At 37.5% G+C, this 24,015-nt stretch overlaps 1 protein-coding gene across 12 annotated transcripts in view; it reads left to right on the forward strand.

Moving 5' to 3' along the window:
• The window catches only part of ALMS1 (ALMS1 centrosome and basal body associated protein), a 223,530-nt gene that overhangs the window by 108,456 nt on the left and 91,059 nt on the right, over positions 1-24,015 (forward strand). For all 12 annotated transcript variants that reach the window (XM_045054413.1, XM_045054405.1, XM_045054402.1 and 9 more), the window contains one exon: positions 21,781-22,022. In XM_045054413.1, the coding sequence (XP_044910348.1) occupies positions 21,781-22,022 (242 nt within the window). The remainder of the gene's footprint in view (positions 1-21,780; positions 22,023-24,015) is intronic.

Raw genomic sequence — 24,015 nt, forward strand, 5'->3', positions numbered from 1 at the left:
AGTACTTTAAAAATATTTTGCTTCTTTCTAAATTCCATGGTTTCTGATGAGAACTCTACAGTTTTGGAATCATTATTCTCCTGTACATTTGAAGCAATGTGTTATTTTTCCCTGGTTGCTTTCCTTTTTTTGTTTTGCTTTGAATCAGCTGGTCATGATGTTTGTAGGCATGGATTTCTTTGGACTATCCTGTTTGGAGTTTGCTGTGCTAATGGTTTTTATCTTTCATCATATTTAGGCAGTTTTAGCCCTTATTTATTCAAGTATTTTTTCTGTACCACATTCTTTCTCTTCTCTTTCTACATCTCTGATGACACAAATGTTTTTGGTATTATCTTACAAGTCCCTGAAGCTCTGTTGATTTTTTTTTCCAATCTTTTTTTTCCCCCTCTCTTGTTCAGAATAATTTCTATTGTTCTGTCTTGGAGTTCACTAAGTCTTTCCTCTGACATTTCCATTCTGCCATTGAGCTCATCCAGTGAGTAGTTTATTTCACTTGTATCATTTTTTAGTTTTAAAATATCTGCCATTTCGGGGTGCCTGGGTGGCTCAGTCAGTTAAGCATCCAGTTCTTGATTTCGGCTCAGGTCATGATCTCACAGTTTGTGAGGTCGAGCCCCACGTTGGGCAGAGCCTGCTTGGGATTCTCTATCTCCCTCTCTCTGCCCCTTCTCAACTCATTCTCTCTTAAAAATAAACATTAAATTTTTTTTCTGCTATTTCTTCTCTTTATTTGCTGAGACCTTGTCTTATCATTACTTTTGAGGGTATCCACTCTTACATGTTGCGGGATTTTATAATAGCTTCCTTAAAGTTTTTGTCAGATAATTTTAACATGTCTTTCATCCCAGCATTGGTGTCTGTTGATTTTCTTTTCCCACATGAGTTTAGATTTTTCTGGATCTTCATATGCTGAGTAATTTTGGATTGTATTTCATAATATTGTGAGATAACTAGTCTCATTTAAATCCTATAGAAATTTTCGATATTTTTGTTTTAGCAGGCAATCAACCCATTTGCATTCAGGTTACAAATTATAACCAGCCTTCTGTGGGTTATAGTTCCGTGTGAGTTCAATTTTCAGAGCTTTTGCACTGCTATCCACATTTGACCTGCATGTGTGTGTGTACCCAGTGGCCAGTCTGAGACTTGGGTAGTAGGCTATCCCATACTTCTGTTCTCAAAGTTTAGGTATGCTCTTTAGGTTCAGATCCACACACGCATGGCTCAGGGATAGGCCCAGGAGATTATAAACATATGTTAAGGAGTTGATTTTCTTTCTACAGTTACCCCTTGAGCTCTCCTTTCTTGAGTCCCAGGACAGAAAGCAGGAACTTAATTTACCCCTTCTCTTCTGTATACATCCTGTGACTACTTTGTGTCCGTTTCAGGTGGCTCAGTACAGAGAGGAAAGATCAACAGAGGTTTGTCCCACACTCTTGAAACCAAACCTCCTATATTGGAAGAGAAAATTTTTCCTCCCTCAGAATTTTAAGCTCTTCCTAGCCCCTGTTACTGCTGTACTACTGCCACCATGAGATTACTTGAGTGTTTGAGCTTACTAGAAGACACAGAAAAAAGATTTTCATGCTATTTCAGTACCAGCTCCTCTGTCCTGACTAGAGGGCTTCTGGAGGTTTTTGTCTGTGCTAGGGCCCACCTCCGGATTTCAAGCTATTTTGAGTTCAGACCCCAGTGGATGACAAAGGAAAGAATGGTAAACTTATCACCATTAAAATTTTTTTTAATGTTTAGTTATTTTTGAGAAAGCAAGCAAGAGTGAATGAGGGAGGGGCAGAGAAAGAAAGAGGGAAATAGAGGATCCAAAGCCTGCTCAGTGCTGACAGCAGACAGGCCGATGTGGAGCTCAAACTCAAGAACTGTTAGGTCATGACCTGAGCTGAAGTCAGACAGTTAACTGACTGAACCACCCAGGTGCCCCAGACTTACACCATTTTGATAGTGCTTCGAATGTTGATCATCTTCACCAGTTTGCCTACTTCTGTTATTTTTCAGTCGTCTGATAGGTGCTCTGTGTAGACTCTCTAGGTTTTATGTATACAGTTGAGAGAGACTGGGTCTGTTACGGTTACCCAGCACCGGAACCAAATGTACCATTTCTTCATTCCCATCAAAGTGTATGCAAGTTCGAATTACTCCACATCTTTACCAACACTTGATATTTCAAGTTGTTTTTGTTATGAGCCATTCTAAATGTGGATGTGAAAGAGTATGTTATTGTGGCTTTAATTTGTGTTTCACTGATGACTTATGACGCTAACCATCTTTTCTGTGTTTCCTTGATATTTGGATGTCTTTATGAAGTGTCTGTGGTCCCATTCGTTTATTTGATTGTTTGTCTCATTATTATGAAAGTTTTTTTTATATATTTCAGATACAAATTATCTGTGTATTACACGTACTTTTTTCACAGACTGTGGTTTGATTTTTGTTTTGTTTTTTTTCAATATATGAAGTTTATTGTCAAATTGGTTTCCATACTGATTTTTGTTTTCTTACTGGCACCTTTTGAAAAAGAGAAAGTGTTATTTTTTACAAAAATTGTTAGTTTTTCATTTAAGGTTAGTACTTTTCATGTCTTCTCTAAGAAAATATTGCCTAACCCAATGTGTTGAAAATTTTCTCCTGTATTTTCATCTAGAAATATAGTTTTAACTTTATGTTTTAAGTCTGTAATATATGCAATTTGAGGATCATTTTCTTAGATATTACAGCACCATTTCTGAAATCTTGATTATTTCCTTATTGAATTTAGTTGGCATCTTTGTCAGAAATCAGTTGGCCTCCTATGTGTGGGTTTATTTTTGCGTTCTTACTCTATTCCTTTAATTTATCTGTTTTTATACCAATACCATGATGTCTTGATTTATAGTAAGTCTTAAAATCAAGTTGTCCTGTAACTTTTTAAGAAAAATTTTCAACATTATTGTTATCTTAAGTCCTTTGCATTTCAATATAAATTTTAGAATAACCTTACTGATTTCTCTAAAAATGCTTCTTGGGATTTTGTTTGGTATTGCATTGAATCTGTAGATCATTTTGTGAATGATTGATATCTTAATAATACCAAGTCTTCCCATGCATGAACATTTTTTTCTGCTTATTAATGTCTCTCAGTAACATGTAATTTTCAGTGTGTAGGCCTTGCACATCTTTTGTTAAATTTATTCCTAAATATTTTATGTTTTTTTGATGCCATTATATATGGTATTTGAAAATTTTTATTTTCTAATTATTTGTTGCTTGTATAATAGAAATACTGTTGTTAAGCTGGCTTACAAATGTCAACAAATTAATTTTAATTTTAATTTTAATTTTAATTTTAATTTCTTACTTATGGGCCAGAGCTTCCTATGGGATAATTTAGGGCAATAGGTACTATGACCATAGAGTATTTAGATAAACTGATAGTTCCATTGTTTAAATTGAGACATGTCTGTTGTCCTCTGTTTTATGTTCAGTAACTCCCCTAAGATTTAGGGACTGTCTTGTTTAAATTTAATGAGTAACCCCAGGTATGATGTTTATTCTTCATAGAAAATCACATTGTCAGGGAGCAGACAGAGCAGTTTTACTCCTTTCTTTCCAGTCTTCGTGGCTTTGTTTCTTTTTCTTACCTAATACACTGGCTAGGACATTCAGTATAATATCAAGTAGAAGTAGTAAGAGCAGACATCTTGTGGATTTAGTATTTCATCACATGTGATATTACCTGTAAATTTTTAATAGATGATCTTTATCAGATTAAGGATATCCTCTTTTGTTGTTAGTTTGCTATGAGTTTTTATTATGAGTGGGAATTGAATTTTGTCAAATGCTTTTAATTTATTGAGGTGATCATATGTGTATTCTCCTGTTTTCATTGATGTGAATTACATTGATTAGATTTTGAATGTTAAATTTTATCTTACATTATTGGGATAAATATAAACTTTTTTATATTTATTACTGAATTCAATTTGCTAACATTGGTCTTTAATTTTTTTTGTTTGTTTATTTGAGAGAGACAGAGAGAGGACATGAGTGGGGGAGGGAAAGAGAGGGAGAGAGAGAATCCCAAGCAGGTTCCACACTGACAGCATGGAGCCAGATGCGGGGTTTGACCTCACGATCCATGACATCATGGCTGGAGCAGAAATCAAGAGTCAAGAGGCTTAATCAACTGAGCCACCCAGGCACCCCTAGGGGTCTATAATCTTTTTGATTACAGAGCTATGGTGGCTTCCAAAAAAAGAAAAATTGGGAAATACTCACTTTTTCATCATTTTCTGAAAGAGTACGTGTCAGATTGGTGTTGTTTGAATTAAATCTACCATATTACATTTTGTTTTCTATTTGTGTCATCTGGTTTTTGTCCCTTCTTTCCTGCCATCCTTTGTATTGATCATGCATCTTTTATTACTCTGTCTTATTTTCCTTATTGGCTTTTTTATATACATATTTTTTTGATAAATGGGATGGATCCCGCCCCAAATTTGGCTTAGATATGCAGGGTTATTACATTTTTCACACCAAGAGGGTTTGAGAGGAAGTTTATTATTCACATAGGGACTCCTGGGGAGAGCTGGGTGGGCACAAACAGGTCCAAGCCATCTTGGGCAGAATGAGTGGATGGGCTTATAGTGGCTAGGAAGTAGAACTGGGAAAGGGTTCTGTGTATGGGAGGTTTACATTTTCTGTTGGTGCCAAAGAAGGAGGTACTCACATTCAGGCTTTCTTATCAGCCTGTTCAGATGTAGGGCCATAGGTGATGCTTAAAAAGAAGTCAGTAGTGAAACATCAAAAATGGAGTCAGATTTCATTACAGTACATGTTATAGAGATTACCATATTCACCCTTAATTTATATATTATCCTTAATTGCTACCTAACATTTTATTTTTACATCTATGTAAAATATCTATGGAGATATTTACCTATAATTTTCTTTTCTTGTAATATCTTTTGGTATGAGCATTGGGCTGACCTCATAAGTATATTAGGATACTTTGAAAGAGTTTGTCTAAGATTGGTATTCTTTCTTTCTTAGGTATTGGGCAGAATTCACCAGTGAATCCATCATGGCCTGGAGTTTTTATTATAGATTCAATTTATTTAATAGATATGACTGTAAATTTGCTTTAGTTTTAAAATTTTTTTAAGTAATTTTTTCTATTTTAACTTTTCAAAATTTGTTAACATGAGTTATTTTCATAGTATCTTACCCTTTCAATTTCTCAATCTGTAGTGATATTAACTTTTTTATGTCTGATATTGTTAATTTTCGTTTCCTCTTTTTTTTACTTAATTGCTCTTTCTGGGGGTTAAACGATTTGGGTTTTGTTGATCCTCTAGTGTATGTTTTCTTTTTAAGGTTTTTGCTACTATGTTTATTTTTTTCCTTCTGTTTTGGATTTTAACCTAATGGTCTTTTTCTACCTTCTGAGAATATACAGTTTTTTTTCATATTCATTAATGTTTAGCCTTTTCCTTATATATATAGACAGATTTTTATGTAGTTTCTCATCATCATCTTTGTTCTAAGTATTTTCTCATTTTTTTCTTTCTAAAGTTTTATTTACATTCTAGTTAGTTAACATACAGTGCAATATTAGTTTCAGGAATAGAATTCAGGATGTGAGGGCGATCTGGCTGCAACATCTGTCACCGCATTGATCGCCGGGGTTGATTTGGCTGATATGGCTGGCTAGGCAGGTGGCCCCTTCCTCCCTCACCACTCCATGTGTGTCCCTCCTGAAGTTGTGCGCTTGGTGGAAGAGGATGACCTTCCCTGATAGAGGAGGACCGTTCTTCGGTCAAGGGTATAGGAGTAGCTGCGCTCCCGTGCTAGAACCTCCAAACAAGCTCTCGGGAATAGAATTCAGTGATTCATCACTTATGTACAACCCAGTGCTTATAACAAGTGCCCTCCTTAATACCATCACCCATCTAACCCATCCCCCACTCGCCTCCCTCTAAATATTTTCTCATTTCTGTTATAGTTTTTTGTTGTTGTTCTATGGGTTATGTAGAGATGTGTTTTTTTAAATAAATGTTCATTTATTTTGAGAGACACATATACATATATAGAGAGAGAGCGAGAGCGAGCACGTGTGTGCTAGCAAGCAGGGGAGGGGCAGAGAGAGGGGGAGAGAGAGAATCCCAAGCAGGCTCCATGCTGTCAGCACAGAGCCTGACGTAAGCCTTGATCCCATGAACCATAAGATCACAACCTGAGCTGAAAGCAAGAGTTGGACGCTTAACCAACTGAGCCACCCAGGCACCCTGAGATGTGTTTCTTAATTTCCAGTTATATGGGAACTTTCTAATTATTGCTTGTTTCTAGTTAGTTCCATTGTGGTCACTGAGATAGTATTCTGAATGATTTCAGTATATTTAAACATTATAATTGCTTCATGTTATGATATATTTTTATTTTTATCAATGTGCAGTTGAAAGGAGTATGTATTCTGTAGTTCCTATATGTGCTATTTTGTATATGTTACGTCAGTTTGGCCCAGTTGATCAACTGTCATGTTGAAATCTTTATTTTTACTGAATTGTTATCTGCGTTAGCATCTGAGAATATTATGTTAATATCTCCTTTTTTTTTTATCCTTAACCATTTGGGAGTATATCATTTCCTATATGATATCACTATATCATTTCCTATATGAAAGAACATTTTCCTACATAACCCCAATAAAGCCATAAAAATCAGGAAATTAACATCAGTGCTGTATTTTGTTATTATTATTTTTTTTAATGTTTATTTATTTTTGAGACAGAGAGAGACAGAGCGTGAGCAGGGGAAGGGCAGAGAGAGAGGGAGACAGAATCCAAAGTAGGCTCCAGGATCTGAGCTGTCAGTACTGAGCCCTGTGCGGGGCTCGAACTCATGAACTGCGAGATCATGACCTGAGCTGAAGTCAGACACTTAACTGACTGAGCCACCCAGGCACCCCAACAGCAGTGCTGTATTACAGATACTATTCAGGTTTTCTGGTTGTTCCCATAAGGATTTTTATAACAAGAGGAGGCAGTTCAAAATCACATGTTTCACTTAGTTGTCATGGCTCTAATTCTTTTCTAGAACATTGCTTTAGTCTTTCCTTCACTTTCTTGACCTTTGGGAGATTACAGATCATTTATTTTGTAGAATGTTTTTCGATTTGGATTTTTTTGATATTTCCTCATGATTAGGTTTGGGTTATGTATTTTGGGCAAGAATATGACAGTTGTGACATTCAGTTCTCATGATATTTTATCAGATGTTGCATAATTTTCATTTGTCGCACTGACAACTATACATTAGTTACTTCATAAGGTTTTGGCTGCTAGTTTCCTTCACTGGAAAGTTACTCTTTTCCCCTTTGTAATTAAGTCTCTTGTGGAAAGTACTATGAAATTATGTAACTATCTCATTCCTTTGTAAACTTTGAGTTTGTTTATTATATCCATATAGAAGCATGCTTTCTTATTTCATTCAGTGGGTCTTTTTTACTTTTTACTTTAAAAATATATAGACTCAGAAGAGATTACAAAAATGGTTTAGAGAGTCCCAGGTACCCATCACTCAATGTAATATCTTACATAACTTTAGTACATTATCAAAACCAGGAAATTGACATTAATACAGTACAAATAAGCTAGACTATAGACCTTCCTCTGATTTCATCAGTTTTTGCATGCGTTTGTTTTTAAATGTATATATGTATAATTCTGTGAAATTTAATCACATGGATTCATATAACCACTACCCTAATCAAGATACAGAGTTCTGTCGGGGCGCCTGAGTGGCGCAGTCGGTTAAGTGTCCGACTTCAGCCAGGTCACGATCTCGCGGTCCGTGAGTTCGAGCCCCGCGTCGGGCTCTGGGCTGATGGCTCAGAGCCTGGAGCCTGTTTCCGATTCTGTGTCTCCCTCTCTCTCTGCCCCTCCCCCGTTCATGCTCTGTCTCTCTCTGTCCCAAAAATAAATAATAAACGTTGAAAAAAAAATTAAAAAAAAAAAAGATACAGAGTTCTGTCATCACAAAGGAATTCCCTTTACAGTAACACTATTGTGCCCTGCCCCTTGCCTTCTTTAACCCCTGCAAATCAGTGATCTGTTTTTCTACTGTATGCTTTTGTCATTTGGAGAAGGTTCTATAAATGGAGTCATAGTCATATAGCATATAACCTTTTGAGATCAGCTCTCTTTACTCAGCCCACTGACCTAGAGATCCATCTGGGTTATTGTATGTATCAGTATTTATTTTTATTGCTAAGTAGTATTCAAATGTATGAACATATCACAGCTTATTCTGTAGAAGGACATTTGATTGTTGCTAGGTTTTTACTACTGCTGATATAGCTGCTGTGAAAATCCATATACTTATTTTTACATGAACGTAAGTTTTATTTCTCTAGGACAGTGACTGTCAACCAGGGGTGATTTTGTCCCACGGAGACATTTGGCAATATCTGAAGACATTTTTGATTGTCACAACTAGGAAAGAATTTTCTATTGGCATCAGGACTGCTGATGATAAGATCCTAGAATACACTGGACAGTCCCCACAAGGAATTACTTGGTTCAAAATGTCTGTTAGTTCCAAGGTTGAGAATCTCTGCTGTAGGATAAATGCCCAGGAGTGTGATTGTTGGGTTGTATAATGAGTATATGTATATTTTGTAAGAAACAGCCTGATTATTTTTCACAGTGATTGTATCATTTTACATTTCTACTAGCAAAGTATGAGGGATCCAGTTTCTCTGTATCCTTATCAGCTTTTGGTACTCCCAATATTTTTTATTTTAGCCATCCTAATAAGTATATAGGGGTATTCCCTGTCATTCTGATTTGCATGTCCCTAAAAGGCTAATAATGATGATGAACATTTTTTCATGTGCTTGTTTTCCATCTGTATATTTTCTTTGATGAAGTGTGTTCAAGTTGTTTTGCCATTTTCTAATTGCACTGTTGTGTTTTTTAACTGATTAATTTATATTTTATATCTGTTCTGGATACATGTTTTTTGTTGGATATGAGGTTTGCAAATATTTTGCATCGTAAAAAATCATATTTTCTTACTACGTTTAACGTTACTATTGTAATTTGTTTTCATTCTGAAAATGTCACTGATCTGATGGCCTGTGGCAGCCCCTTCAGGCAGGCTTCTGTATCCATTTTACATGTCTCTGTTATCTTTTGGACATGTCTTTGTTTCTGGCACAAGAAGATATTTCAGGCTCATCTTGTACTTTGCCATCCTCTGGAATTGGCCATTTCTCCAAGGATCCTGGTTTCTTCTAGTGGAAGGTGATATTTAGAAGCCAAGATTTGAGCACTAGGTGTACATATGGCTATTGGACTGCTCCCAGCCCTCGCAGTGGATATGTGCATGCACACATACACACACAGACACACACACATACAGACACACACACACACACACACACACACACACACACTCATTTGCATTTATTTTTTCTTTATCTATTAAAAACCATAAACTCACACCAGTATATGGAGTTCTAAATGAATTTCATTTTACTTTTTTTCTCTTTCTGTATTTGTAACTCCCTTATCCAATAGTGAGAAACCTCACTTCCTATGTGTTTTATGTCTTTATTTGGCCAGTCTCCCATTCTATAATTAATGTCCCATCTCTCCTGCCGTCCTCTTCCCAACCAGGATTCTGACTCACTACTTGGATTCTGACCCTCCATTCAGGCTACCTTTTTGTGTCGTTCTGCTTCTCCCCCTGCTTGGGCTTTGACACTCCATGCTAGACTACCCCTCAACATGGATAACCTCCCCACAATTTGGTCTCGGACTCTCTCCACCCCCCCCCCCATCACAATGCTCACCCCATTCATATAGATAACCTTTCTCACCCACTTTAGCCTCTGACTCCCCATGCTGGACTACCTCTTCACATGGGTGTCTTCCTCATCCTACTTAGGCTTTTGATTTCTTACCGTGGGCCTCTCTGCTTGGGTGTTTTATTCTGTTCAGGATATGGCTCAAGATATAGACACCCTCCTCCTTACCCTGGCTCTAATAACCCAGGACAGACTACCTTTCCTTACTCTGCTTGATCTCTGACTACCAAACTGGGCCACCTTCCATCCCTGGATGACACCCTTCTTCTGTAGGGGATCCTACTTCCCAATCCAGACTGCCTCTCCATGAAGATATTTTCTATACTCTGCTCCGGATCTTCCACTCTATGTCAGGCTGCCCCACCCTAGAGACACCTTCCGCATCCTGCTTGGGATCATCCCACATGCCAAGCTGGATCTGTGTCTCCATGGAAACTGTCCTCATCCTGATCAGGCTCTGATACTGTATACCAGGCCACACCTCCACAGAGATTCTCTTCTTGCCCTGATTGGCTTACGATACCCTGTGTTAGGCTACTTTTTAATCCGGGCACTCTCCTTAGAACTAATAATGTTCTGATACCTTACTCTGGGGTACTGTTGCCATATCCCATGTAGGTGCCTACCTTATTTTGTCCATCTAATAGCTTTAAAATGTAATTGTTCTGGAAAGTGTAATTGTTCAGGAAGGAAAAGATAAAAGGAAGGGGAAAATTAAAAAAATTATGTTTAAATTCTAGTTAGTTAACATACAGTGCAGTATTGGTTTCAGTGATTCATCACTTACTTATAATACCCAGGGCTCATCACAGCAAGTACCCTCCTTAGTGCCCATCATCCATCCATCCCATCCCCCACACACCTCCCTCCATCAACCCTCAGTTCTCGTTCATTAAGAGTCTCTTGTGGTTTGTTCCCCCAGTCTCTTTTTTCCCCGTCTTCTTATATAGTCATCTGTTTTATCTTCTTAAATTCCACATATGAGTGAAATTATATTGGTAGTTGCCTTTCTCTGCCTGACTTAATTCACTTAGCATAATAAACTCTAGCTCCATCCACAATGTTGCGTATGGCAAGATTTCATTCTTTTTAATGGCTGAGTAGTATTCGATTGTATATATATATATATATATATATATATACCACATCTTCTTTATCCATCATCATTCAACGGACAATGGGGCTTTTTCCATTGTTTGACTATTGTTGATAATGCTGCTGTGAACATTGAGATACATGTACCCCTTTGAATCTGAATCTGTATCTTTGTGTCCTGTGGGTAAATACCTAGTAGTGCTTACAGGATTGGAGGGTAGGTCTACTTTTAACTTTTTAAGGCACCTCCATACTGTTGTCCAGAGTGGCTGCATCAGTTTGCATTCCCACCAGCAGTGCAAGAGGGTTCCCCTTTCTCTGCATCCTTGCCAACACCTGTTGTTTCTTGTGTTATTAATTTTAGCCATTCTGACAGGTGTGAGGTAGTATCTCCATGGTTTTGATTTGTATCCCTTATGATGAGTGATGTTGAGCATCTTATGTGTCTGTTAGCCATCTGGATGTCTTCTTTGAAAAAGTGTCTATTCATGTCTTCTGCCCATTTCTTCACTGGATTATTCTTTATAGATTTTGGATACCAACCCTTTATCAGATAGGTCATTTGCAAATATCTTCTGCCATTGTATCAGTTACCTTTTAGTTTTGTTGATTATTTCCTTTGCTGTGCAGAAGCTTTTTATCTTGATGAAGTCCCAGTAGTTCATGTTTGCTTTTGTTTGTCTTGCCTTTGGTGACTTGTCTAGTAATAAGTTACTATGGCCAAGGTCAGAAGTTGCTGCCTGTGTTATCCTCTAGGATTTTGATGGTTTCCTGGCTCACGTTTAGGTCTTTCATCCATTTTGAATTTATTTTTGTGTATGGTGTAAGAAAGTGGTCCAGTTTCATTCTTCTGCATGTTGCTATCCACTTTCCCCAACCATTTGTTGGAGAGACTTGTCTTTTTTCCCCTTGGATATTCTTTCCTGCTTTTGTGCAGGAAGCAGAAAGCAGGAAGCATTTCTCGGTTTTTTGTCCTTGATCTGTGTCTCGTTTTGTGCATCCTACTGTCTTAATGACTACAGCTTGGTAATACAGCTTGAAGTCTGGAAATATGATGTCTCCAGTTTTGCTTTGCTTTTTCAGGATTGTTTTAGCTATTTGAGGTCTTTTCTGGTTCCATATAAATTTTAGGATTGTTTGTTCTAGCTCTGTGGAAAATACTGTCGGTATTTTGATAGGGAGTGCATTAAATGTGTAGATTGCTTTGGGTAGTAAGACTTTAAAAATATCTGTTCTTCCAGTCTATGAGCATGAAATGTTTTTCCATTTTTTTGTGTCCTCTTGAATTTCTTTCTTAAGTAGTTTTCAGAATACAGATCTTTTACCTCTTTGGTTTATTCATAGGTATCCTACAGTTTTTAGTATAATTATAAATGGGATCGATTCCTTGATTTCCTTTCCTGCTGCTTTATTATCGTTGTAGAGAAATGCAACTAATTTCTATATGTTGATTTTATACCTTTGCTGAATTCATGTATTTGTTCTAGCTTACATTTTTTAAAATTACCACAGGACATTTTTGTTGCTTGCTTATTCCATTTCATGCATATGAAATATAGAACATAGAGGTATATGTGAAAAGCTGCATATGTGTGTGTGTGTATGTACTTGTATAAATTATACACAGACACACACAGAGACTTTAAGTGCCTTCCTTCTTTCCTGTACGCCTGTACTATGTTGGGTTTTATTCGAGCGTAAAAAAAAATTCTTTTAGTATTTCCTGAGGTCTGCTGGGAATCTGTTCTGGGTGTTTTTGTTTTGTTTTGTTTTTGTCTACATTTGATTCTGAAAATTAGATTCTAATTTTCTGTTAAGATTCCCTATATTTTTATCTATTTAATCTTCCATATTTTGATCTCTTAATGTACTCACAGTCATTTTAAAGTCCTTTCTGCACTAATTCCAGTATATGAATCCTTTGTAAATCAGCTTTTCTTGTTTTTTCTCTCAATTTTTAGTCACTTTTTCCTGCTTGACAGATTCTGTAACTTTTTATTATGTTGTGCATTAAAACATTATAAGGACTGAAGGTGGTGTTACTTTCCACCAAAAGGATTTGCCCTTTCCTCTGTTAATCATACAAAATGAGAAGAAAGAGAGGAATTGCCAGAAAAGATGGCAGTGTAGGAGGACGCTGGGCTCACCTCGTCCTGCTGATCACTTAGATTCCACCCACACCTGCCTCAATAACCCAGAAAACCATCAGAAGATTAGTAGTATGGACTTTCCGGAGCCAAGTGTAGACAAGAGGCCCACTGAAGAGGGTAGGAAGGGCGGAGAGGCGGTGCGCTACACGGACTGGTGAGAGGGAGCCGGGGCAGTGGAGGGGCAGCTGGCCCCGCAAGGCGAAATCCCCGAGTCTGGCTTGCAAAAGCGGGTGTGGGGGAGACTGCATGAGTTCTGACAGCCAGTGGGATTTAACATCTGGAACGTTATGAGTCAACAGCTCTGCTCGGAGAGCGGAAGGGTGAGAAGACAATGGGAGGGAGAGTTGTTGAGCCCTGGAAGACAGAGCTCAGCTCGGTGGGGAACAAAGGCGCTGGCCAGCGCCATGTCCCTCTCCCATCCCCCAGCTAAAACCCCAAAGGGAACCAGTTCATCGAACTTGCTTGCACCGTGCAAACACCCAACACTGTGCTTCTGTGGATCCATCCCTCCGATGGGGCGGCCTCTCTCCCGGTGCTGCAGGGCCCCTCCTGCAGGGGACCACCAACTGCAAAGTGAGCTAGAGCCTGCCCCTCCCACCCCTGTGCACTTTGCAGATCCACCCTGGCTAATATGCCAGATCCCATCAAACCAGCGCCACAAGCCTGGCAGTGTGCAAGTAGCCCAGACAGGGGACACACCACTGCACAGTGAGTCCTGCCCCTGGGAGAGGGGATGATAAGGTACACACCAGTCTGACTGTGGCCCCGCCCACCAACACAAGTTATTCCAGACAGCACAGGGAAAGTGCCCTGCAGTTCCGGGCCACCCCAGGGACTATCCAAAATGACGAAATGGAAGAATTCTCCTCAAAAGAAACTTCAGGAAGTAGAGACAGCTAACGAATTGATCAAAAACGATTTAAGCAATATAACAGAACATGAATTTAGAATAATAGTCATAAAATTAATCACTGGGTTTGAAAAAAGTATAGAGGACAGCAGAGAATCTGTTGCTACAGAAATCAAGGGACTAAGAAATAGTCATGAGGAGCTAGAAAAAATGCTATAAATGAGGTGCAAAATAAAATGGAGGTGACCACAGCTCGGATTGAAGAGGCAGAGGAGAGAATAGGTGAATTAGAAGATAAAATTATGGAAAAAGAGGAAGCTGAGAAAAAGAGATAAAAAAATCCTGGAGTATGAGGGGAGAATTAGAGAACTAAGTGATGCAATCAAACCCAACAATATCTGTATAATAGGAATTCCAGAAGAGGAAGAGAGAGAGAAAGGGGCTGAAGGTATACTTGAACAAATCATAGCTGAGAACTTGCCTAATCTGGGTAAGGAAAAAGGCATTGAAATCCAAGAGGCACAGAGAACTCCCTTCAGACGTAACTTGAATTGATCAACTGCACAACATATCATAGTGAAATTGGCAAAATACAAGGATAAAGAGAAAATTCTGAAAGCAGCTAGGGATAAACATGCTCTAACGTATAAAGGGAGACCGATAAGACTAGTGACAGACCTATCTAATGAAACTTGGCAGGCCAGAAAGGAATGGCAGGGAATGTTCAATGTGATGAACAGAAAAAAATATGCAGCCAAGAATCCTTTATCCAGCAAGTCTGTTATTCAGAATAGAAGGAGAGAGAAAGGTCTTCCCAAACAAACAAAAACTGAAGGAATTCATCACCACTAAACCAGCCCTACAAGAGATCCTAAGGGGGATTCTGTGAGTGAAATGGATCAGTTGGACTTGACAGATATATTTACAACTCTGCATTCCAAAGCAACATAATATACTTTCTTCACTTCTCCAAGATAGATCGCATACTGGGTCACAAAACAGCCCTTCATAAGTATACAAGAATTGAGATCATACCATGCACACTTTCAGACCACAATGCTATGAAGCTTGAAATCAACCACAGGAAAAAGTCTGGAAAACCTTCAAAAGCATGGAGGTTAAAGAACACCCTACTAAAGAATGAATGGATCAACCAGGCAGTTAGATATGAAATTAAAACATATATGGAAACAAATGAAAGTGAAAATACAACAATCCAAAGGCTTTGGGATGCAGAGAAGGCAGTCCTGAGAGGAAAATACATTGCAATCCAGGCCTATCTCAACAAACAAGAAAAATCCCAAATACAAAATCTAACAGCACACGTAAAGGAAATAGAAGCAGAACAGCAAAGACAACCTAAACCCAGAAGAAGAAGAGAAATAGTAAAGATCAGAGCAGAAATAAACAATATAGAATCTAAAAAAAGTGTAGAGCAGACCAATGAAACCAAGAGTTGGTTTTTTTGTTTTGAAAAAATAAACAAAATTGATAAACCTCTAGCTAGGTTTCTCAAAAAGAAAAGGGAGATGACCCAAACGGATAAAATCATGAATGAAAATGGAATTATTACAACCAATCCCTCAGAAATACAAGCAATTATCAGGGAATACTATGAAAAATTACATGCCAACAAACTGGACAACCTGGAAGAAATGGACAAATTCCTAAATACCCACACACTTCCAAAACTCAAACAGCAAGAAATAGAAAGCTTGAACAGACCCATAACCAGTGAAGAAATTGAATCACTTATCAAAACTCTCCCAACAAACAAGAGTCCAGGACCAGATGGCTTCCCTGGGGAATTCTACCAGACATTTAAAGCAGAGATAATACCTATCCTCAAGCTGTTCCAAAAAATAGAAAGGGAAGGAAAACTTCCAGACTCATTCTATGAAGCCAGTGTTACTTTGATTCCTAAACCAGACAGAGACCCAGCAAAAAAATGAGAACTACAGGCCAATATCCCTGATGAATAAGAATGAAAAAATTCTCAAGATACTAACAAATCAAATTCAACAGCATATAAAAAGAATTATTCACCATGATCAAGTGGGATTCATTCCTGGGATGCAGGGCTAGTTCAACATTCACAAATCAATCAATGTGATATATCACATGAATAAAAGGAAAGAAAAGAACCATATGATCCTGTCACTTGATGCAGAAAAAGCATTTGACAAAATTCAGCATCCTTAATAAAAACCCTGAAGAAAGTCGGGATAGAAGGAACATAATTAAATATCATAAAAGCCATTTATGAAAAGCCCACAGCTAATATCATCCTCAATGGGGAAAAACTGAGAGCTTTCCCCCTGAGATCAGGAACATGACAGGGATGTCCACTCTCATCGCTGTTGTTTAACATAGTGTTGGAAGTGCTAGCATCAGCAATCCAGACAACAAAAGGAAATCAAAGGCATCAAAATTGGCAAAGATGAAGTTAAGCTTTCACTTTTTGCAGATGACATGATACTATACATGGAAAACCTGATAGACTTCACCAGAAGTCTGCTAGAACTGATACATGAATTCAGCAAAGTTGCAGGATACAAAATTAATGTCCAGAAATCAGTTCATTCTTACTAATAATGAAGCCGTGGAAAGACAAATAAAAAAACTGATCCTATTCACAATTGCACAAAGAAGCATAAAATACCTAGGAATAAACCTAACCAAAGATGTAAAAGATCTGTATGCTGAAAACTATAGAAAGCTTATGAAGGAAATTGAAGAAGATACAAAGAAATGGAAAAACATTCCATGCTCATGGATTGGAAGAATAAATGTTGTCAAAATGTCAATACTACCCAAAGCTATCTACACTCAATGCAATCCCAATCAAAACTGCACCAGCATTCTTCTCGAAGCTAGAACAAGCAATCCTAAAATTCATATGGAACCACAAAAGGCCCCAAATAGCCAAAGTAATTTTGAAGAAGACCAAAGCAGGAGGCATCACAATCCCTGACTTTAGCCTCTGCTACAAAGCTGTAATCATCAAGACAGCATGGTATTGGCACAAGCACAGACACATAGACCAATGGAATAGAATAGAAACCCCAGAATTAGACCCACAAAAGTATGGCCAACTAATCTTTGACAAAGCAGGAAAGAATATCCAATGGAAAAAAGACAGTCTCTTTAACAAATGGTGCTGGGAGAACTGGACAGCAACGTGCAGAAGATTGAAACTAGACCACTTTCTCACACCATTCACAAAAATAAATTCAAAATGGATAAAGGACCTGAATGTGAGACAGGAAACCATCAAAACCGTAGAGGACAAAGCAGGAGAAAACCTCTCTGACCTCAGCTGTAGCAATTTCTTACTTGACACATCCCCAAAGGCAAGGGAATTAAAAGCAAAAGTGAACTGTTGGGACCTCATGAAGATAAAAAGCTTCTGCACTGCAAAGGAAATAATCAACAAAACTAAAAGGCAACCAACAGAATGGGAAAAGATATTTGCAAATGACATATCGGACAAAGGACTAGTATCTAAAAATCTATAAAGAGCTCACCAAACTCCACACCCGAAAAACAAATAACCCAGTGAAGAAATGGGCAGAAAACATGAATAGACACTTCTCTAAAGAAGACATCCGGATGGCCAACAGGCACATGAAAAGATGCTCAATGTCGCTCCTCATCAGGGAAATACAAATCAAAACCACACTCAGATACCACCTCACACCAGTCAGAGTGGCCAAAATGAACAAATCAGGAGACTATAGATGCTGGCGAAGATGTGGAGAAATGGGAACCCTCTTGCACTGTTGGTGGGAATGCAAACTGGTGCAGCCGCTCTGGAATACAGTGTGGAGGTTCCTCAAAAAATTAAAAATAGATCTATCCTATGGCCCAGCAATAGCACTGCTAGGAATTTACCCAAGGGATACAGGAGTGCTGATTCATAGGGGCACTTGTACCCCAATGTTTATAGCAGCACTCTCAACAATAGCCAAATTATGGAGAGAGCCTCAATGTCCATCAATGATGAATGGATAAAGAAATTGTAGTTTATATACACAATGGAATACTATTTGGCAATGAGAAAGAATGAAATATGGCCTTTTGTAGCAACGTGGATGGAACTGGAGAGTGTTATGCTATGTGAAATAAGTCATACAGAGAAAGACAGATACCGTATGTTTTCACTCTTATGTGGATCCTGAGAAACTTAACAGAAGACCATGGGGAAGGGAAGGAAAAAAAAAAGGTTAGGGAGGGAGGGAGCCAAACCATAAGAGACTCTTAAAAACTGAGAACAAACTGAGGGTTGATGGGGGGTGGGAGGGTGGGGAGGGTGGGTGATGGGTATTGAGGAGGGCACCTTTGGGGCTGAGCCCTGGGTGTTGTATGGAAACTAATTTGACAATAAATTTCATATTTAAAAAAAAATTAAAAAATAAAAAATAAATCCTAAAAAATGACTGATCACTTCAGTCATGTCAGGTATTTTACTGAGTAAGCAGTGGGATGAAGCTATAGTTGACTCATTATGCTTTTGATTTTTCCTGATTTGTGGCCTTCCTGGATTTTTGCTTTAATCCTGACAGATCTTTGATTCTGCAGTAAGTAAATACAGTGATCTAGTGTCTCAGATGTTTGAGTTCTTCTCTTTAGACTCTCAGCCCTTGCAGGTTTGAATGTGGCAAATATAAGGGCAGCCCAGCTATGTCGTAGTTACACTTTCTTTTTTATATATTTTTTTAATGTTTATTTATTTTTGAGAGACAGACAGAACATGACTGGGGGGAGGGGCAAAGAGAGAGGGAGACACAGAATCCGAAGCAGGCTCCAGGCTCTGAGCTATCAGCATCAGCGATCAGCCTGACAGAGGGCTTGAACTCATAAACTGCGAGATCATGGCCTGAGTCGAAGTCAGACGCCCAACTGACTGAGCCACCCAGGCATCTCTGTAGTTACACTTTCTTAATGGAAATTTGTCTCATAAGAACCCAAACATTGCAAGTGATTTTACTTTTTTTGGCTCAGCCCCTTTCTTGGGGATGGCATTTCTGGTTTTTTTCTCTCGAGTCTGGAATGTGTCCTCAGATTTGAAAGTTCTCTCACTCAGGCAGTAGTTATTTAGCGTCCTGCCTTATTCAGGTTCAAAATTTGGCAAATGTCTTGAGGAGGAGACCTGATGTTTGTTAAAGGCCCCTGTGTCTAATGAGACTTGGTTTGTTATTAATGCCTTGACTATGAAGCAGAATTCACTCTGCTTCTCTGACTCAATTTCACATTCTCCCATACAATCCTGATACTAAGAAAATGTCCTGGGGGGAAATTGGCTTGGCATTTTGCTAGATTTCACTCCATGGTAGCCCATGACTTCCTCAAAAGCTCTGGTGATTTCTCTTTCCCAGGGGAGTATGTCTGCCTACACTCAGTCCCTGCCCATAATCTCCAAAATCCCTTCTCAAGCATGTTAGATGATATTATTTCCTGATTGCTTCCATAGCTCTCTGATATCTTTTACCTATGATTTTTATAATTTATTCAATTTTATTTCCTTGTTGTAACAGGAATGATGGCCTGTGGCTATGTACTGTATTCTACCTGGAAATGGAAGTCCTATTTAGGTTACCTTTAATTTCTCTAATGAATAGCTTCCTACTTAGAGTTCTTACATTTTTAATTATACTATTAGGTATTTGATATTTGTGATCATATTACAGATGACATATTTTTTAGCCTTTAATTTTATAATTTTTCTGATACCAAAGTGGATTTTTAAAAATTTCTATCTCCTATCTGGCAACTTTTCTAAAAATTTATATTTTAATTAGTTGTGTTTAGATTGTTTTAGGTTTTCTGTGTACCTAATTATATAAAATATGTATTATTATTTCTTCTTTCTGCTTTCTCCTGACTTACTGCTAATGCCATTTAAGACCTTTACTAAAGTTGAACAGAAATGGTGAGAATTGACATCCTTATTTTGTTCCTAGTCTAACAGTGAGCATTTTCTACATTTCAGTATGAATAGGATGGTTGCTCTAAAGTTTTTGTGATTTCCCTTTGCTACGAGTTTTTATCATACATAATTCTTGAGCTTTATCAAATGCTAATTTAGCTATATTTATGTGGTCATAAACATTTTCTCTATTTTTTTGACATGGTGAATCATATTGATTGATTTTTGAGTGTTAACTCACCTTACATTCCTGGAGTAAACCATCTTGGTATGAATTCGCATACATACAGCGTTTGGTTTTCTAATATTTTACTTAGTGTTCTTGCTTGCATATTCATAAGGAAGATTGACCTATTTTCTTTTCTCATAATTTTCCTCTTCAGTTTTCCTATTCAATTGAATAGTAGACAGAGGGTAGAAATTCAAGAGTTCTTCTGTTTTGTAATACATTATTACTGTATATAATACAATAGTAATACAGTATTACTCTGTTTTTAAAAAATATTTTTGAGTAAGGTTATTTTTTTTTAAGTTTATTTAAAGAGAGAAAGCATGAGTCGGGGAGGGGCAGAGGGAGAGGAAGAGAAAATCCCAAGCAGGCTCTGCGCTATCAGTCAAAGCCTCATGCAGGGCTACATCTCAGGAACTATGAGATCATGGCTTGTGCCGAAATCAAGAGCTGGATGCCTAATAGACTGAGCCACCAGGTGCCCCTTGAGTACTTTTAGGTCTACAGAAAAGACAGACATAATAGAGTTCCCTGTACCCATCTGCCAGCTTTTCCTATTAACATTCTACATTACGGTTGTGAACATTTGTCAAAATTAAGAAGGCAACATTTGTACATTACCATTAACTACACTCCCAACTTTATTTATATTTCATATTTTTTCCATTAATGGCCTTTTTTTTTGTTCCAGGACCCAGTTAAGTATTTACAATTCCCTTTAGATAGTTGTCATGTCTCTTTAGTTCTCTCTTTTCAATGACGTTGCCTCATTCCTTCCCTTTTTTCATGATTTTGACAGTTTTGACAAATATTGGTTAGATATTTTGTAGAATGTCCCTCAGTCTGGGTTTGGCTGATGTTTTTCACATGATTAGACTTGAATTAGGAGTTTTGGCAAAGAATACCGTAAGAAGGAAATACCCATTGCTTCACATCATAGCATAGAGAATGTGACATCTACATGATAACATTGGTGATATGAACCTTCATCACCATGGTGTTCGCTAGGTTTCTACACTATAAAGTTACTATTTATCCCTTTTTATTACTCTGTTCTTTGGAGTCCAGTTGCTTAATCCAGCCCATACTCAAAGGAGAAGGGAGAGATTAATCTTCACCTCCTTGGATGGGGAAGTATCTACATATATTATTTGGAATTCTGTAAACAAGATTTATCTTCTTTCATTTTGCGTTTATTCAGTAATTTCTTTATTCTGTTTTGATATTAATTCTCTAAAATCATAATACATAATTACAATTGAAAATCTCTGGTTCCCCCACTAACATATAAACTTCTTCATGCAAGTCGTTATTTCTTGTTTGTTTTTGTACACTCTGCATTTAATTTATAGTGGACTTCTAGTAATTTTTTGAAATGAATATATTTTTACTTCAACTGAAAAGTACTATTACTCAGCTAAATTGTATGATAGTATTCTAAATTGAAGTTTAAAGTAGATTTTAAAATGAATAAAAGTAAACTCATGCACAGTTGGATTATAAGTATCTCAGATGGCATAGGGTGCTGTAGAAATAACCATTTGAAGTTGACTGAAGTTATCTCCACAAAATATTCCTTGAAGCTACCTTTGGAAACAGATTACAGTATTTGATAAGCCACGGATATGACCTGCTGTGTCCTTTCTCTTTTTTGTTCAGACTGTCAGAGGAGATTAAGACCCCATTTTCTGCCTTTTCTGGAAAATTATCATCTGATGCAGTCACTCAGATAACAACAGAAAGTCCAGGAAAAACCACGTTTTCATCTGAAATTTTTATTAATGCTGAAGATCATGGATTTGAAAGTCCAGAGCCTAGTACCCAGAACGTGGACAAAGTCCCTGTCAAGTTTGTGTCATCATCTTCAGTTCAACAGATTACTCATCCTCATGGCACAGATGGTAAGAGAATGTGATTACATTTTAGGTCATAATACCAATTTTTATATGCAGTGATCTCAGAAATTTGTGAGGAGGTCTTTCTAGTGAGAAAACGAAATTTTTGTTTTATGCATTAGGATCCAAGTGATTCTATCCATCTTTTATTTACACAGCTATGAAGAGAGTGTGATTATGTTTTTGCCTTAATTTCTAGTGGAGTTACAACTTATGTGGAAGTTGGTGTGACTGGGTGGTTCAGTTGGTTAAGTGTCTGACTCTTGGTTTCGGTTCAGGTCATGATCTCATGGTTCGTGAGTTCGAGCCCCGCATTGGGCTCTGTGCTGGCAATGAAGAGCCTTCTTAGGATTCTCTCTCTCCCTCTCTCTCTGCCACTACCCCCACCTCAAAATAAATAAATAAACTTAAAAGAAAAATCTTATGTGGAACTCATGCTGCTTGCGATTGACATATTTTTATCTCATGATACTTATAATAATGCAAGTAGTTCATAAAAATTTAAAAACTGTGGAGGTCTAGTTTTAGGCTGGCAGGTGAATTATTGGCATTTTGTATTATATTAAATGTTACATATAATACAATGTTAAATAGTAGCAAAAATATATAATAGTACAAATACAATACCAATCTGTTTCTTATAAAATAATGACCAAGGACCTAGGTTGACTTGCTGTCTTCAAAACATGGATCCCACAGTTACCTTGGATTCACCACCACAATCAGCTAGAAGGGACAGAAAAAGCATAGAGAAGCACTTGTGGAGGCACCTGGGTGGCTCAGTTGGTTAAGCATCTAACCCAATGGATTGGCTCAGGTCACGCTCTCACGGTGTTCGGGTTCAAGCCGTATGTCAGGCTCTGCGCTGACAGCGTGGAGCCTGCTTGGAGTCTTTCACTCCCTCTTTCTCTGCCCCTCCTCTGCTCTCTTTCTCTCTCAAAATAAATAAACAAACTTTAAAAAGAGAGAGAAGCACACGTACTAGGCCTAGAAGTGGCTCAGATCATTTTCTCGTAGCTAGGAATAGTTTAGCTGTGTTTTTCAGGATGAAGAGTGGATTTTGATGAACAGCTAGCAGTCTCTACCATAAGGTCTACATTTAGAGTGTTCATATTGCCGTTGTCACAGTGATATTTCAATAGTGCTTATACTGTATAACATTCAAATTAGAGTGTTATTTCCTTTTTCAGACCAATAACAGGAAAATTAACAATTAAGTTTCCGTTCTTCCCTCAAATGAGGGTGGGAACTTTAAGTTACTAATTTTAAAGTATTTAGTAGTTAGCACAGGTCTACTCAAAATGTTACTTTAAGTTTTTCTCCTTGTGCAAAAAGGTTATCTATCTGTAGATAAGATGGGATACACCTAAATATATAAAGAGAATTTCTTGGTTCAGCATTTAACTTTCAGTGAATTTAATTTCAACAAGTACATTTATATGTTAAGATGGTTATACTTCTTAAACATTTTCATTCTGAAAAAAATGCCCCCAAATCTACAGTTTAATAAATATCACAAAGAACACCTTTCTGTCTATATCAGTTACCTAGTACTACAGTGATACTATTAAACAACCTTGAAAATCTCAGTGCTTTATAACAATAAACATTTGCTTTTTTCACTCATGGGCTTTGTGGGTCAATTGGAGTTTGGCTTTAGGCTACAGAAATGGTTTGGGTCTGTTCCATATGCCTTGTTCTGAAACCAAGGCTAATGAGACAATACGTACTTTGGGTTATGTTCTCATGGTGGTGGGAGAAGCACAAGAGGGGAAATCCAACTGTGAGAGTGTGGTTCAAACTTTGCTCACATCAAATGCATACGTTTATATAGAGACCATAATTTATGGTTTTACCTTTGTATACAGGATCTGGAAGGATTCCTTTAAAGGATTAATATTCTTGGATTACTAATAAAATATTTTGTTTAATACTGTGGATTTAAAAGTAAAATTTGATGGGGGTTTTTTTGTATGAAAACATTTTAAATTTCAAAGAA

This window comes from Felis catus, chromosome A3 (genome assembly GCF_018350175.1).
Source record: "Felis catus isolate Fca126 chromosome A3, F.catus_Fca126_mat1.0, whole genome shotgun sequence".
NCBI classification, from domain to species: domain Eukaryota; kingdom Metazoa; phylum Chordata; class Mammalia; order Carnivora; family Felidae; genus Felis; species Felis catus.